The following is a 15,628-nucleotide window of genomic DNA, read 5'->3' as shown; positions in this document are numbered from 1 at the left end:
ACAGAAGTCCCCGGGCAGACATGTACAGTGAAAACGGTCCGACGGACCGGTTTCATCGTACATGTTTGCCCGTGTGTACCCGGCCTACCAGTCATATTACTTCCAGACATCTAATTGTCGTGAATATAGATGGTACTTTTTTCTGACCTTTTAAATGAGGAACCTTTTAACCCCTTGCTGATGTAGGGAGATAGCCCTTTAAGTGGGCTGTGATGCCGAGGTAGGTGGGAGAGGCTCCTCGAAGAAACACTGTTATAGTAATAAATGTTGGTTTGAAATTCTATTTTGCTTCATTTTGGGGACAATTCTTCTTACAGCTTGTTCTGTGTGTGTAGAGAAAATAAATTTCCATTATAGGGGTACAGACAGCAATACACCCCTCCCCCGCACACACACACACACACACACTCTCTATCCAAAATCTAAGAAAAGAGTTTTGACTGGTGTTCCACTGGTATTGCTTCACTGCTTCACACTGTATTGTACACAGTTATCATCATATTGTTGCATGTTTTTTTTTTCTCTCTACAGGATGTCTCCAAAAAAACATCAATGATTAAAAATATTTATTTTATTTATCACAAAAATACATGCGCTAAAATATGTTCATTAGTCCCAGACAAAGGTTCTGTTGAACTTTTCTAAAGAGGCATGTTGGTTGATCAAATCTGTTCATACTTCATATCTTTTAAATATAAAATATATATATATATATATATATATATATATATATATATATATATATATATATATATTTTTTACTCAATATCATTTATTACACATCATTTGTCTCTAGGTACGTTGGGGTGATAAAGGCTCCACTGAAGAAGGTGCAAGATTAGAGATGGCCAAAAATGCTGTAGTAACAATACCAGAGGAAGATGAAGTGCCTGTGCAACCTAAACCTCATAAACCTAAGCCTACCTCATCAGCACATCAAACAAAATGGTACACTCCAATTAAGGTAAGCACACAATTTAATTGAACCTATGTTTTATATTGAAAGAATTATATCCCTACAACTGAATAATTTTTCTAAGGTATATGAAGCACCCTCCACCTTAGGCAGTGGGTTTGTTTTGTACTATCAGCGCAGGTAAATTTAAGCAGGCCTATGCTGTGAGCTAGGCCTGTTTGTTTTGATCTGGGGGCAGAGGAGTCATTTAGTGTAGTAACAGGTGACTGACCTCCCCTGGTTTTCAGAAGGTTCTGGAAAAGAGACAGAGCAGAGAGCTGGAGTAACATGGGGGGGCAGATCCACAAAGGTATTATGCCGGCGTATCTCTTGACACGCCGCGTAATTTCAAATTTTGCGCGTCGTATCTTTGTTTTGTATCTTCAAAACAAGATACGACGGCATCTCGGCTAGATCCGACAGGCGTACGTCTTAGTACGCCGTCCGATCTAAGCTGCAATTTTTCGGCGGCCACTAGGTGGCGTTTCCGTCTAATTCCGCGTCGAGTATGCAAATTTGCTAGTTACGGCGATCCACAAACGTACGTCCGGCCGGCGCATTGTTTTTACGTCGTTTGCGTTCGGCTTTTTCTGGCGTATAGTTAAAGCTGCTATTATGAGGCGTACTCAATGTTAAGTATGGCGGTCGTTCCCGCGTCCAATTTTAAATTTTTTACGTTGTTTGCGTAAGTCGTTCGCGAATAGGAATTTGCGTAGAATGACGTCACCGTCGTAAGCATTGGCTGGTTCCGGTTTAATTTCGAGCATGCGCACTGGGATACCACCACGGACGGCGCATGCGCAGTTAAAAAAAACGTTGTTTATGTCAGGTCACAACGTATTTACATAAAACACGCCCCCATCACAGAGATTTGAATGGCGCGCCATTACGCCGCCAAAGATACACTACGCCGCCGTATCTTACGGCGCAAATTCTTTGAGGATTCGAAAAAATAAAAAGTTACGGCGGCGTAGTGTATCTTAGATACGCTGCGCCTGGCGCAGAGGAACGTGGATCTGGCCCGGGGTATGTGGGAGCCCTGACCAATCCCCAACTTGGATTGGCAGGGGGTAGGCCTCCTATATATACCCATGGTCAGCCTGCTGTGGGAGGAGTTGTCGGGTTAAATAAATTAATGAAAAAAAAAACATTCCTAATTGGCCCCTTATCAACCCCTTATAAACGTTTTAAACATATTTGTTAGCATTAATATTTAAGCTTTTGTTGTATTTTCATTCATTTTGTTTGATTGTTTTTTTCTGTGTCATAAAAAGGCCCTTTTTGTTCATTCATAAAACATTTTCCATGCTTTGTACCAGGAAGTGACTTTAGTGTCATTATAAACAGGACAAATTATAGAATAAAATACATAGGCCCAGATCCACAAAGAAATTACGCCGGCGTATCTATTGATACGCCGCGTAATTTCTAAGATGCCCCGGTCGTATCTTTGTTTTGTATCCACAAAACAAGATACGACTGAATGTGGGCTCGATCCGACTTGCGTACGTCTTAGTACGCCGTCGGATCTTAGGTGCATATTTACGCTGGCCGCTAGGTGGCGCTTCCGTCGATTTCCACGTCGAGTATGCAAATTATCTAGATACGCCAATCCACAAACGTACGTCTGCCCGGCGATTTTTTTAACGTCGTTTACGCAAGGCTTTTTTCGGCGTAAGGTTACCCCTGCTCTATGAGGCGTACGCAATGTTAAGTTTGGACGTCGGGCCAGCGTATAATTTTCCGTTGTGTACGTCATTTGCGTAAAACGTTCGCGAATAGGGCTTTGCGTAAATTATGTTCACGTCATCTAGGCATTGAGCGGGCGTGATTTAATTTGAAAATCCGACGTGATGCTGAGCATGCGTGCGCATGCGTGTACGAAAAAAGTGTCATTTACGTGGGGTCAATAGGAATTGCCATACAACACGCCCACATCTTATCCATTTGAATTGCACGCCCTTACGCCGACACAGTTACACTACGCCGCCGTAACTTACGGCGCAAATTCTTTCAGGATACGGAAAATGCGCTGTAAGTTACGACGGCGTAGTGTATCTGAGATACGCTATGCCGGACGTATAGATGCGCCAAGGTACGTGGATCTGGCCCATACTTTTTATCTACAGTTTCAATACTTATTTAAAAATTAATCCTAAAAAAATTAGAAAAGAATGCTTTTTTTTTCATTTTGTTGAGTATTTATGTCTATTTTGCATAGAAAATAAAATAATTAAAAAAATATTGCCAGAAGAAAGACTTATTTTTTCCCACCTCCCCCCAAAAAAATGGATGCATAACTTCATTACCATACAGTATATGGGTACTAGAGCTGAAATGGTTAATAATTCTTCCCTATTATATACGTAGTGCCACTTCATTTCAATTACCGTATTTATCGCAGTATAGCGCGCTCCCGCGTATACCGCGCACCCCTAAAGTTGCCCCGAATCCTGTGGAAAAAACGTTTTTTTTGTACTTACAGTTTTGGTGTCTTGCGCGGCGTCCATCGGCGGCCTCGTCGGGTCCGGCGTCCGTCTGCGGCTTCGGGTGTCCTCTTCGTCGGGTCAGGCGTCCTTCTGCTGCGTCCTCGCGTCCTCCCCGCTCATTTTCCGCGCCGAGTTTGAATACTGTGCCGACATATACAGAGCGCAGTACACTTGTGTATTGTCGGCAATGCTCGGCTACTCTCGCGCTGACGTCCTGTACGTCCAGGACGTCAGCGCGGGAGGAGCCGAGACTGCCCGACAATACACGAGTGTACTGCGCTCGGTATATGTCGGCGCAGTATTCAAACTCGGCGCGGGAAAGCGGGTATCGGCGTATACCGCGCACCCACGATTTTGCCCTGATTTTTAGGGCAAAAAAGTGTGCGGTATACGCCGATAAATATGGTAACTTAATTTTAAAGAAGAATTCCAGGCATGGTGTATTTTTACATAGTCACATTGGTCTAGCTTGGACCAATGTAACGTTGTATATTCCATAACTGGGTGAAACCCTGGAGGCCTGGAAATCACCAGTGATCTCCACTTGTTTCTTGTGCTGAGCAGCCAGCCTAATACTTACTAAATAACGGAAGTAGGCCACTCAGCATATGCGCCATTCAGAGAATCTATTAAAAATGTACCGCACTAAAAACACAATGCGATTATAAAAATGTGATTACATAACCAAATTTTAGGTAAAAAAATTCAAATAGATGAGCATGATGTTACTGCCCCCCCTCCTCATCTCATTCAATCAGAGAGCAATTTTAGTCATTCAGAAAATTCAAAGCATTCTCTAAATGGCTTCCATGCAGAGCTGCGGTTTTCAATACTGAATACACACTGAAATATTTTGTTTCGGAATTTCATTTAAAAATAAAATAAATAAATACATTTATTTTGTTACTCACGAAATTTGTTTCTATTTATTTTGTTTCGTTAAAAAATGCATTCGTCCAAAAATCCGAATTAATTAAAGCGGTGGTTCCCCTAAAAATAAACTTTTAACATTGCTTTTCCCACATTAATTACGATTAGAATCGGCTGGTTTTATTAAAAAAAAACGTCCGTACATACCGTTTGCTATATTCGTTCCCACCACCACTTCCGGGTACGATGCTGGTGGTGGGCGTTCCTAATTGATGGACAGGCATCCGACCGACGCATACATCGCGTCACGAGATGCCGAAAGAAGCCGAACGTCGGTGCGCATGTGCCGTATAGAGCCGCAGCAACGTTCGGCTTCTTTCGGCATCTCGTGACGCGATGTATGCGTCGGTCGGATGCCTGTCCATCAATTAGGAACGCCCACCGCCAGCATCGTACCCGGAAGTGGCGGTGGGAATGAATATAGCAAACGGTATGTACGGACGTTTTTTTTTTCATAAAATCAGCCGATTCTAATCGTAATTAATGTGGGAAAAGCAATGTTAAAAGTTTATTTTTAGGGGAACCACCGCTTTAAGGTCGAATCTGTCATTGAAGGCTTAAGGTGTCTGTCCAATGTTCTATGAAGATTAGACAGAGCAGCTAAACTGTACGACGCCGCAATCGTACATTTCCGGTCGAAGAATTTGAATGTTGTATGACACTAGTAATGATTATATTTATAAATTATTATTACTAGTCAAACAACATTCGAATTCTTCTGTAGCCTATGGGCCGAACATTTGACCGGAAATGTACGATTGCGGCGTTGTACAGTTTAGCTGCTTGTCGAATCTTCTCAGGCCTCGTACACACGACCAGTTTCCTCGGCAGAATTCAGCTTCCGACCGAGTTTCTGGCTGAATTCTGCCGAGGAAACTGGTCGTGTGTACACTTTCGGCCGAGGAAGCCGACGAGGAGCTCGGCGAGGAAATAGAGAACATGTTCTCTATTTCCTCGTTGTTCTATGGGAGCTCTCGTCCCGCCGAGCTCCTCGGCGGCTTCAGTGCTGAACTGGCCGAGGAACTCGATGTGTTTGGCACGTCGAGTTCCTCGGCCGTGTGTACGAGGCTTTAGAGCTTTTGACAGACACCATAAGCCTTCAAGGACAGATTCAACGTTTGTATGTTTTTCGTTGCTTCATCGAATCTTTACCGTTCATGTCAAATGGTCTACCCCAACACTGTCACTATAATGTCAAATCTTTTCTCTCTATGTTGAATCTTTCCTCTTTATGTAGAATAATCTTGGACTAATAAAGTTAAGGTTAGGCACATTCGATCACAGGTTCGATAGACACAGATTGCTATTGTCAGCGTCATGTCAAATATCCTATGTATATCGAACTGTTGTAGCAACGAAAATGAAAATAAAGCATTTTTTTACGTCGGATCTTTCGGATTTCGGATTCTGCACTTTCATTTGTTAAAACCATAACGAAAATACCCGAAATTCGACCAAAAAAGCATTCGGATGAAAACGAATGCACATGTCTAGTTTTTAATGCATCAGGCTGGCCACTCAGAACAGGACCCTGAAACAAGTGGAGATCACTGGATTGGCGGCTTGATGCTGATTGGTGGCTGAGGAGAAATAACTAAATTTCTTATAGGAACACATTGATATAAAAGGCCCTGAGTAAAGCCTATTTCTTGTTTCATATAGGCCAACAGGATTTTTGGGAGTGATGACAATGTGCTATATACTAAATATTACCTTGTATTTGTTGTTCAGTTTTTCAGATATCAGTTTACCAGCTTTTTATAATAATCCATTTGTTGGTTTTCTTTTGCATACTGCTCATTATATTAAAAAATAACCCTTATCTCCATTTCATTGTAAAGGGTCGACTTGATGCACTGTGGGCACTGTTACGAAGGCAGTTTGACCGGGTTTCTTTGATGCGACCTCAGCAAGGAGATGAGGTACTCAATAATTTCATACAACATTGTAATTAACCTAAAGAATACAGTGTGTTGTTCTTTAGTTATGTAAATATATATTTTCGAAACTAAAACCTAGAGCTTAAGTCCACCATAATTGATACTTAAGTTATAGGTGGAACCTGGTGGCTGAGTATTCTCCTGGCGTCTTATATGTCTTGGACACTCCAACTGTGAAATTTCCCTGCAACAGTTTAAATCACCAACCTATACCAAAAACTGAAATAGCCATTGAGTGGACTGGCCATTGCAAAAACCATTTACTTCAAATAAAACAAGTAGCAAAAGTGTGTTCTTTGTGTACAGTGGTTGTTTAAAAGTTTCTTAAACCTACTTACTAACTGGAATTTTTGAAGACAATGCAATAATATAAAAACAAGCTTCTAATAAGACTTAGGCAGGTAGCATAGGCAGTTTAGGCAGTGTAGGGTAGGCAGTGTATTCAGATTGGAAGACAGGGCTGAGTGAGACCGGTTACCTTTTTTCAAATGTGATTCTGGAATAATGGTCGAATATTTCCATAGACACACTCCTAAACCTTGTGGACAGCCTTCCCAGAAGAGTTGAAGCTGTTATAGCTTCAAAGGGTTGACCAACTCAATATTGAACCATACGGACTAAGACTGGGATGCCATTAAAGTTCTTGTGTGTGTAAAGGCAGGCGCCCTAGTAGTTTTGGTAATATAGTGTATATATATATATATATATATATATATTATTTTTATATATTGTTTATTGATGTCTATAGCAGTAACACACTGTAAAAGCTAATTAGTGATTGCACACATATAGACATGTTCATTTTAAAATGCTGAAAAACCTCCCTGTCCAAACTATTCTTTTTTTTTCTGTTGAGCTAAAACATGCTCTTTGTAGACTTTTCAGACTGCTGTACTGATGCCATTAAAGCAGCAGGGACAGAGGTGGCATTCTCAGGGTGCTCTGCACTTGAAAGAGAGGCTGTGGGATCTGTCATGATTTGGCACATGCTAGAAAGAAGCTATCTGGCCACATTTCAAATGCCTTGAGTTACTTATAAGTTTAATACTGATGGATAAAACTTAAAAATGAAATCATTGCCTTTGTAGCATTGCTCACAAAAAGACTGAAAGCAACCTGTTTTTATGACAAGATACAAAAAAAAGCATTGTCACTAATTTATTAGCTAATGACAACTAATTTCCTGCAGTTTTCTTTTTTATCTCAAATTTTTACAAAAAAATTAGACATGTTGTCAAGCTGAATAAATATATCAGAAAAAATATAACAATGTGCAATAGGCAGAGTATTATTTATTTATAGTAATCATCAATGGACTACAGTATTAATTGAAGCTTAACTAGTCTGTATCAAAGGCAAGAGATGCTTCACTTTTTCACCCCTCCCCATTGCACACTCTCCCTCTGCTCTGTTAGTATCAAGTGTGGCTCAATGTTTGAGAAGGCCGCACACAGTCTAGTCACAAACCAAGTAAGAGCTTTGATTGTGGATGAAATTCCTAAGAGTCATACATTTTTCAGCTGGCAAACCGCAAGGTTATGGAAGCTGATACAGGTGCGAGCTAGCAGGTTGCCTCTGACATCTGTTCAGAGCATAGGCGTGGGTCTTCACCAGCCTGCAGCGAGGCTGCTGGATTGTCAGCAGATGTAGTTAAGAGTGGCAGAACAGTTTTGGTCTCACACTTGCTGCCTGGGGGGCTTAAACACCAAAGGTAAAGAGGGGGTGGACACAGCTGTGCTCCCAAACTTGCCTGAGGCACAAATAAAGAGATCTAATATAGTTTGACTCTGTTGTGGTGAGGAGACTAGGACAGAAAGCCACTTCAGAGGCAACTTAACGCAACAACATCTGCCGCCAAGTTTCCAGGGAGTGACAGGGGACAGCAGGTACAGATCGAAGTCCCCACGTAAACAGCCTCCATTAAGCCATGAACTCTTTTGATGGGTTTCCATCAAACATGCTGGAGTCTGCCGCAGGAGTTGGTATTGTTTTCAAAGCAGTGTTTTGTTATGTGCACTAACAAGGTAATTTATAAATGATGCATTAATAGGAACTTTTGCTTATGAAAAAAAGTGATTGAGACAGAACAGACTATAAAAAAGTAAGAAAGTAATTCAATAAGCCTGTCATGATTAAAGTCTCTATAGAGCCATTTTGCATCTGAGGTCACAGTAACCTTCAGGTTATATTACTTCAATGAACTATTCATTGCCCATATACCCATGCCTCAATAGTGATATATTCAACTTCCAAAAATTCAGTTACGTTTCACATTTTGACACATTTTGTTCAAAAGTCACCAATGTTTTGACCAATAAGACTATGTACAAAACAGTACTAAACGCACAAGTACTATTTTTTGGGGTTTCTGTATCTCTTCATTATCTTAAGGAGTTGAAAATGTTCATTCAAAATAGTTTTACATTAATCTCTGTATAAGACAGTGTAGACTATATCCAAACAGTGCAGGGATACACTTTCCACCTGGTAGCAATGCCTTATCACCTACAAATAGACCTCTGAGTGATTATAGCATTTTATTCTGCTGATTTACATGCGTTACAGTGTCTACAGAACAGTAAAATGTGGTAACAATTTATTCTGTTCTTTGCTATAACACACATACTTTACCTTTTAGTGTTTTTGTTTAAAAGTGTTTTTGTTTAAAAGATCATTCTGAAGGTATAGTCAAAAGTCAGGTACTGAAATTGTTATAAATATAGTAAGGTGAAAATCCATATTTTTCTTTACTTTTATTACAGTTCTATTTGCTTCAGATCTTGGAAAATATTGCTGCAGTATGTAGTTATTAAACATGTCAATAGATAGGTGACGTGTGTAAATAAATTATTAGCGCTAAAGTAGATACATACATATAAATAGTGCTGACACCATGTGTCGTGTTGCTGATAAATCTAGCAAACAATATAATACAAACATGTAGAATCAAATATATATACATAAATAGTAATATAAATAAATAAATATAAATATGAATAACATATGTAAAAGTACTCCTGTGTCAGACAGTGACTTAAAACATAAATGTGAACTGTTGCTGAATACAACGACTCTATAATAAAGTGCAATACGTGAACTGTTGCTGAATGCAACTACTCTATGATGAAGTGCAGTCCGTGCCTCCTTAACCATAAATGTCTGTGATGAAAATGGTTCAATAATGAAAAAAAGTAAAATAAATAGATAATGTAATTATTCCCATGGATAAGAGGCTGAAAAAACCTCCTGACAGTCCAAATTTCAGATCCTCCCCTGGTTTAGTTGTAATATTTAACCATGCACAGATGCAAGGAGGCTGGCATTAAACCTATGTGCCTAATAAAAAGATCCGGGAGGTGAGAGTTTTGGGAGACAGGTGGAGGATCACCAGCATGGTTCAATATTACAACTGTGGTTTTCCATCCACACCCCAAAGACATTTTGGTAGGTTAGTTGGCTCCTGCCTAAATTGGCCCTGAGTTAGGAACCTTAGATTGTAATGTGTCTGTTTGAATGTGAGTTAGTGACCTGAAATTGTACACTCCTTGAGGACAGGGACTGATGTGAATGTGCAATATGTATGCAAAGCACTGCATACATTGTTGGTGCTGTTTAAAAGAGAAGTATGTTTTTTTTTACCTAGGCGAATGCAGCATCGGCCCGATGCTACATCTGTCCCCTGGTGGCTCTAACACTGAAAACCGAGCGATCAAACACCACCGATCGCTCAGTTCTCACAGCTCCCCAAGCAAAAAGCTGGTGACTGTCACAGCGCTTTGCCCCCTCCTCACTCATTGGAGCGCTGAGCTGTAGAGAGGGTGGGAGCGTCCAGCTCAGGCTCCCAGAGGTTAGCTAAAAGGCTGAGCCTGGTGTCAGGCCAGGGATCTCGGCAGATCCCGACTCCATGGTCGTGATGACGCTGAGACTGGATCAACTCTGTAACGTCAGCAGAGAGCGAACTTCAGCCTGCTTTCAGCTGAAAATGGGTCATAGGAGTGTAGAACCAACTGCACTCTTGTGATCCATAGGAGAAGTAAAGCTAAACAAGCTTTGGCTGTACTTCTCCTTTTAAGTACCATAAATCAATAAATGCTGTGCTTTTCTGGTTACACACAATGTATAATGCAAATGTATAAAACTGTGATGTCTTTAAAAGCTGAACATTCAGCTGGTAAGATAGCGCAGGGGGCTAATGCTCCTTTGCAGCAGTCTGTGATTGCCTGTGTCCCAAGGGTTGCAGGTTCGATCCCGGCGGGGTCCACTCAGCCTTTCATCCTTCTGAGGTCGGTAAAATGAGTACCATTGAGTTGGGTAATAATGACAACCATTATCAGCGCTTAGACACATCGGCAACGGTGTAATTGGCGCTATATAAGTGTAAGCATTATTATTATTATTATATTATTATTATATTACAAAATTTCTAATTGAATACATTTTTATTTGGGAAATTATGTAAAATCCCCTAATACAAGCTTGCTTTTCTGCACTAATACAGTATGACCAAGGACTGTTTTAGTGAAAGTGCACTTTATGTAGTACAGGGTGGGCCATTTATATGAATACACCTTAATAAAATGGGAATGGTTAATGATATTAACTTCCTGTTTGTGGCACATTAGTATATGTGAGGGGGGAAACTTTTCAAGATGGGTGGTGACCATGGCGGCCATTTTGAAGTCGACCATTTTGAATCCAACTTTTGTTTTTCAATAGAAAGAGGGTTATGTGTCACATCAAACTTATTGGGAATTTCACAAGAAAAACAATGGTGTGCTTGGTTTTAATGTAACTTTATTCTTTCATGAGTTATTTACAAGTTTCTGACCACTTATAAAATGTGTTCAATGTGCTCTCCATGTGGCGAGTGCTACGCTGTGGGCTCTTGCTGAATGAAGCTAGGACAGCCACTGATGTTTCTTCATTAGACCCCTTTCACACTGGATATGCCTATAGCGGAGCATTAAAATTGCGGTAAAATCGCGGCAAAATACTGAAAAAAACAAAAGTTGGATTCAAAATGGCCGACTTCAAAATGGCCGCCATGGTCACCACCCATCTTGAAAAGTTTCCCCCCTCACATATACTAATGTGCCACAAACAGGAAGTTAATATCACCAACCATTCAATTTATGAGCTCTATGCATTGAATCCTTTAGAATCACTTGGTCACTCTATTTTTATGAGCTATATATCCCACTGTTTCAATTAATGGACTTTGGCTAGATTGTGAGTGAGGTGGTTGTTTGGGTTTTAACAGTATTAGTGTGTTTGTAAGATGTGGTATCAATGTTTTTTATATATAGTAAATGTTTTTGTAACCAACTTTTTTCATTTAGTTTAGTGAGTTGAACACAAATTCCTTTTCTGATATTTACTTGAGGGTTGGTTGAGCCTAATCTGTTTTTATCTCTGCTATAGCTATAGGTTTTCCACCGATAGCTCCCACCTCTTTGTATGGGGAATACTAGTCTTTCCCTTTTGTCACTTTTTTGTTTTTGTTAATTTAATATTTCTATAAAGGGGCAGTATCTTGAGGGTCCCATTTTCCAGTTTGTCATCATTATTGGTGCATATCCACATAAAGGGGCCCAAAACATATTTTAGCATTCCCTTGTTTGTGAGCCTGCAATTCATATTAAAAATGAAAGAAAACTGACATCTGTCCCATTCAGCTCTGATTCAGAAGAGGATCCACTAACAGATCTGCTTCTGAGTGGAATGGAGGGGCTCCATGTGAAAGAAGCACTTGTCCTTTTAATTGATGACATATATAAACCCCATGATTTCTCATAGACCAGTAATTGCTCAATTACAGTAACTAGGTTAAGAAGATATCATGGTAGTGTACAGTTCAAATCAGCAATATTAGCAAGTATCCAGCAAGTATCGCACAATAACAAAAAGGATTTATTTACTAATTGCCAACATTTTTGGATTGCTCATGGTCACTTTCTTAAGGTGAAAATTAAATGTGAAAACAAGAACAATTTCTTGAGTAAGAAATTTACAGACAAAAAGGTGTTATTTTTACGTACTGGTGGTACACATGTATTTATACTATAGTTGAGAAAAACAATACGTATTACTGAACATAAGAAAACTAAACAAAACTAACAAGTAACTCATATAACCCCTATATAGGTTATTTATTTTGCATGGAAATCGTTGTTTTACAAGAACATTTTACCTTAGTTTCATAAATGTGAAGAATACCCAACAAGGAAGATAACAATTTGATTTTTATTTGCACATAATTGGATGATGGAAGTCAGGAGCCCTTCACCTCATTTACCAAGCTCTGGGGAAAATTCTCTTGCAAAGTTCAACTTCCTTTGCAAAATGAACAGCCTATTTGCCTTTAAGTAAATTACCCCAAGATGTTTAACCACCTCCCACCTGGCCTATTGAAATAATATGGTAGCGATAGCATCATTATTATGGGCGGGTGTCATATGATGTCCTCCCACTAGTGTGCCCTGTGCGTGCCCTAGGGGCCATGCACTGGCATGATCTATAACCCACTGTGTCCACTGGAGTGGACACTTGTAGTACCAGGACAGCCCTGGTACCATGTGATCACTTGTACACAATGGCTTTCATTCATGGACATTCATTGTGTACTTTTGTGATCTCTGTGATTGGGCAAAGTGATCATATGGTAGAGGTCCAATCACAGTGCACCTGTACCATGTGATAAATTTGGCCAGTCACAGCTACTACAATTGTATGCAATGGCACATGAATGGATGCCATTCATAAAAATGATTGCTTGTATAGTAATCATCACTGTAATAAGCAATCACAGTGTAAAAAAAAATCCTGATTACCTTCTAAAAACAGTACACTCTATTGCTCTGGCCACAGTATGTAAACATTGAAAAAATAAAAATAAATGTCACCAGTCAGTGTGTCTGATAACTGCCACACCAGTTATATTGTGACACTATACTGATATGGTGCACAGACAGAATTCTCACCGCTCCAGGTGAGCCTCGTGATGATCAGGGGTTGTTGAACCACCAGGGTGCTGGCAATGCGGTAATGGCAAAAAACAAAAGAACAAAAGCTGGACAGCCGCACTCCAAAATTTTCTTTAAAAGAGATGTCTTTATTTTCAACTGTGCATACAGTCACTGCAAGCCTCACAAAAATCAGTATGGCCAACGTTTCGCACTGGCGTCAGTGCTTAGTCATGGCTTATGACTAAGCACTGACGCCAATGCGAAACGTTGGCCATACTGATTTTTGTGGGCTTGCAGTGACTGTATACTGATATGGTGACAGTACGTAAAAAAACTTTTTTTTAAATTTATTAATCTTCCCCAAAAAATTGACAAAAAATTACAACTCACTGTACCTCTTACTAAATACCTTGGAATGTCTACTTTACAAAAAGGGTAATTTGGGGGATATTTGTACTGTTCTGGTGTTTTAGGGCCCCAAGAGAAGAGATAGGCCATCAGTACATCAAGATTAATCAATTTTCAAATATATAAACCATAGTTTATAGACTCTATAACTCTCACTCACACAGACTAAATAATATACACAGATTTGGATTATTTTTACTAAAGAAATGTAACAGAATACATCTTATGCTAACTTTATTAAGAAAGATAATTTATTTGCAAAATTTTGTGGTGGTGTGGTTAATCACTGTGGTGATTAAATACCACCAAAAGAAAACTCTATCTGTCTAAAAAAGTGATAACAATTTAATTTAGGTATAGTGCTGCATAACTAATAATTGGCATTCAAAATAAGAAAAGGACTGAAATATGAAAATTGAAAATTGAAAGTGTTCAGTACTGAAGTGGTTAAAGTGGCCCACCATGTACTGTAGAAACATTTGAAAGGTTAGACAGCAAAATTGCTAATGTTATGTTTTTTTTTTTTGTGGACCTGCTACTTGACATTACTTGGCCTGTAGTATAGCGACTTAGCATTGATTCCTATAGTAAATGAGAGTGATATGTGTTTGTATTATGAACATAGCTGTGAATGTATTTAGTCATTGTGCAACCATTTCTAATTTCCACTGCTTAATGCAGAAGTAAATCTAATAAGGGCTTGGCTGGCTGACAGGCAGATTAAATAGACAGGTCTATTGCTGTTTAGCGACCTGACATTTTAAGGAAAGCTTAGAAACATAATATGGATTAAAATGCTATGTCTCAAGAAATTTTTAATAATAACAGCAGTTATATAAGGTGCCTCAGCCACTTGAAACAAAAAGAAAGTAATAACTTATTCAAGTATTTATCAAATTGTATAAAGGCTTCATGGACAAATTAAAGGGAACAGTATACTATCAATGTGTTTCATCGTCTTTCGTGGCCCTTGTAATAGTAAAAATTATGATTGTCTTGAATTATTGATGATCACAGAAGCTGACAAATATACAGATAACTGTTCACACATATATTCACATAGTTTTGAAGTATTATAATAATTTACCTGTCAAAACAACTGGGAGTGAAACAATTCAAACCCGCGGACAGTTCATGCAAAGTCATAACAATTTGTCCAATGATGTGACTATCTGGAATGCCTTCTTGCTCATTAGTCCATTTTTGGACATGACTGGTTATGCTCAAGAAATGGCAGGCTGAACATGACAATTTAATTAAGCAAGTTCTCTACAAGAAAGACATGACAGCTTTAACTGTCTACCATGCCAAGATGTATGAACTAGTCTAGCAGCTCTTAACCAGATTAGTCTCTTTTCCATTAACTGCTGGAAAGTAGGGCAGATGTCCGAGCTGCTGGTTGTAAATTTGATAATGTCTGCTGAGTTAATCTGGAAGCTTTGCTGATGGAGATGGCTGTGGATAACAGGATTAAGGTTTCACAACCTTAGTGTTCATCACCCAGGGGAAAGGGCTCAGGGGGTGCAGGGTGACTTGTGTTGTTAATCTTGATTGTCAAGAGATTTTAATCTATTGTACTAATTAGGTGACATTCACACACATCTGATGTTCTTATGTTATAGACAAATAATAAATAAAAAATTCACTTTTTCAGAATTTGAAATAAATGTAATTGTGTATGAATATGTCTCACCAACATGTACAATATGTAACAAGTAGTTTCAATAAAATGTTTGTCCAAAATTCTGATAAAATACTATAAGAATTGAAATGATCATGTTATATTAACAAGTTTTTCATTTCAACTAATGACTGTCAGTCTAACATATGTCTAGGGTCACTGCCAGTGACAGGGATTTGAATTAATAGTCTTTGCTATTGGGTACAAAAACAATAGCTTACATAATACTAACTTCATAGTATTTCAGAAACCTGCTGAAT

At 39.1% G+C, this 15,628-nt stretch overlaps 1 protein-coding gene across 4 annotated transcripts in view; it reads left to right on the top strand.

Annotated features, from left to right (window-relative positions):
• The window catches only part of ANTXR2 (ANTXR cell adhesion molecule 2), a 362,866-nt gene that overhangs the window by 255,800 nt on the left and 91,438 nt on the right, over nucleotides 1–15,628 (top strand). For all 4 annotated transcript variants that reach the window (XM_040325040.1, XM_040325021.1, XM_040325013.1 and 1 more), the window contains exons 16-17: nucleotides 797–964; nucleotides 6,216–6,296. In XM_040325040.1, the coding sequence (XP_040180974.1) occupies nucleotides 797–964; nucleotides 6,216–6,296 (249 nt within the window). The remainder of the gene's footprint in view (nucleotides 1–796; nucleotides 965–6,215; nucleotides 6,297–15,628) is intronic.

This window comes from Rana temporaria, chromosome 1 (genome assembly GCF_905171775.1).
Source record: "Rana temporaria chromosome 1, aRanTem1.1, whole genome shotgun sequence".
NCBI lineage: Eukaryota > Metazoa > Chordata > Amphibia > Anura > Ranidae > Rana > Rana temporaria.
Note: the sequence above shows the minus strand (reverse complement) of the source record. Positions and strands in the feature narration are given on the sequence as shown.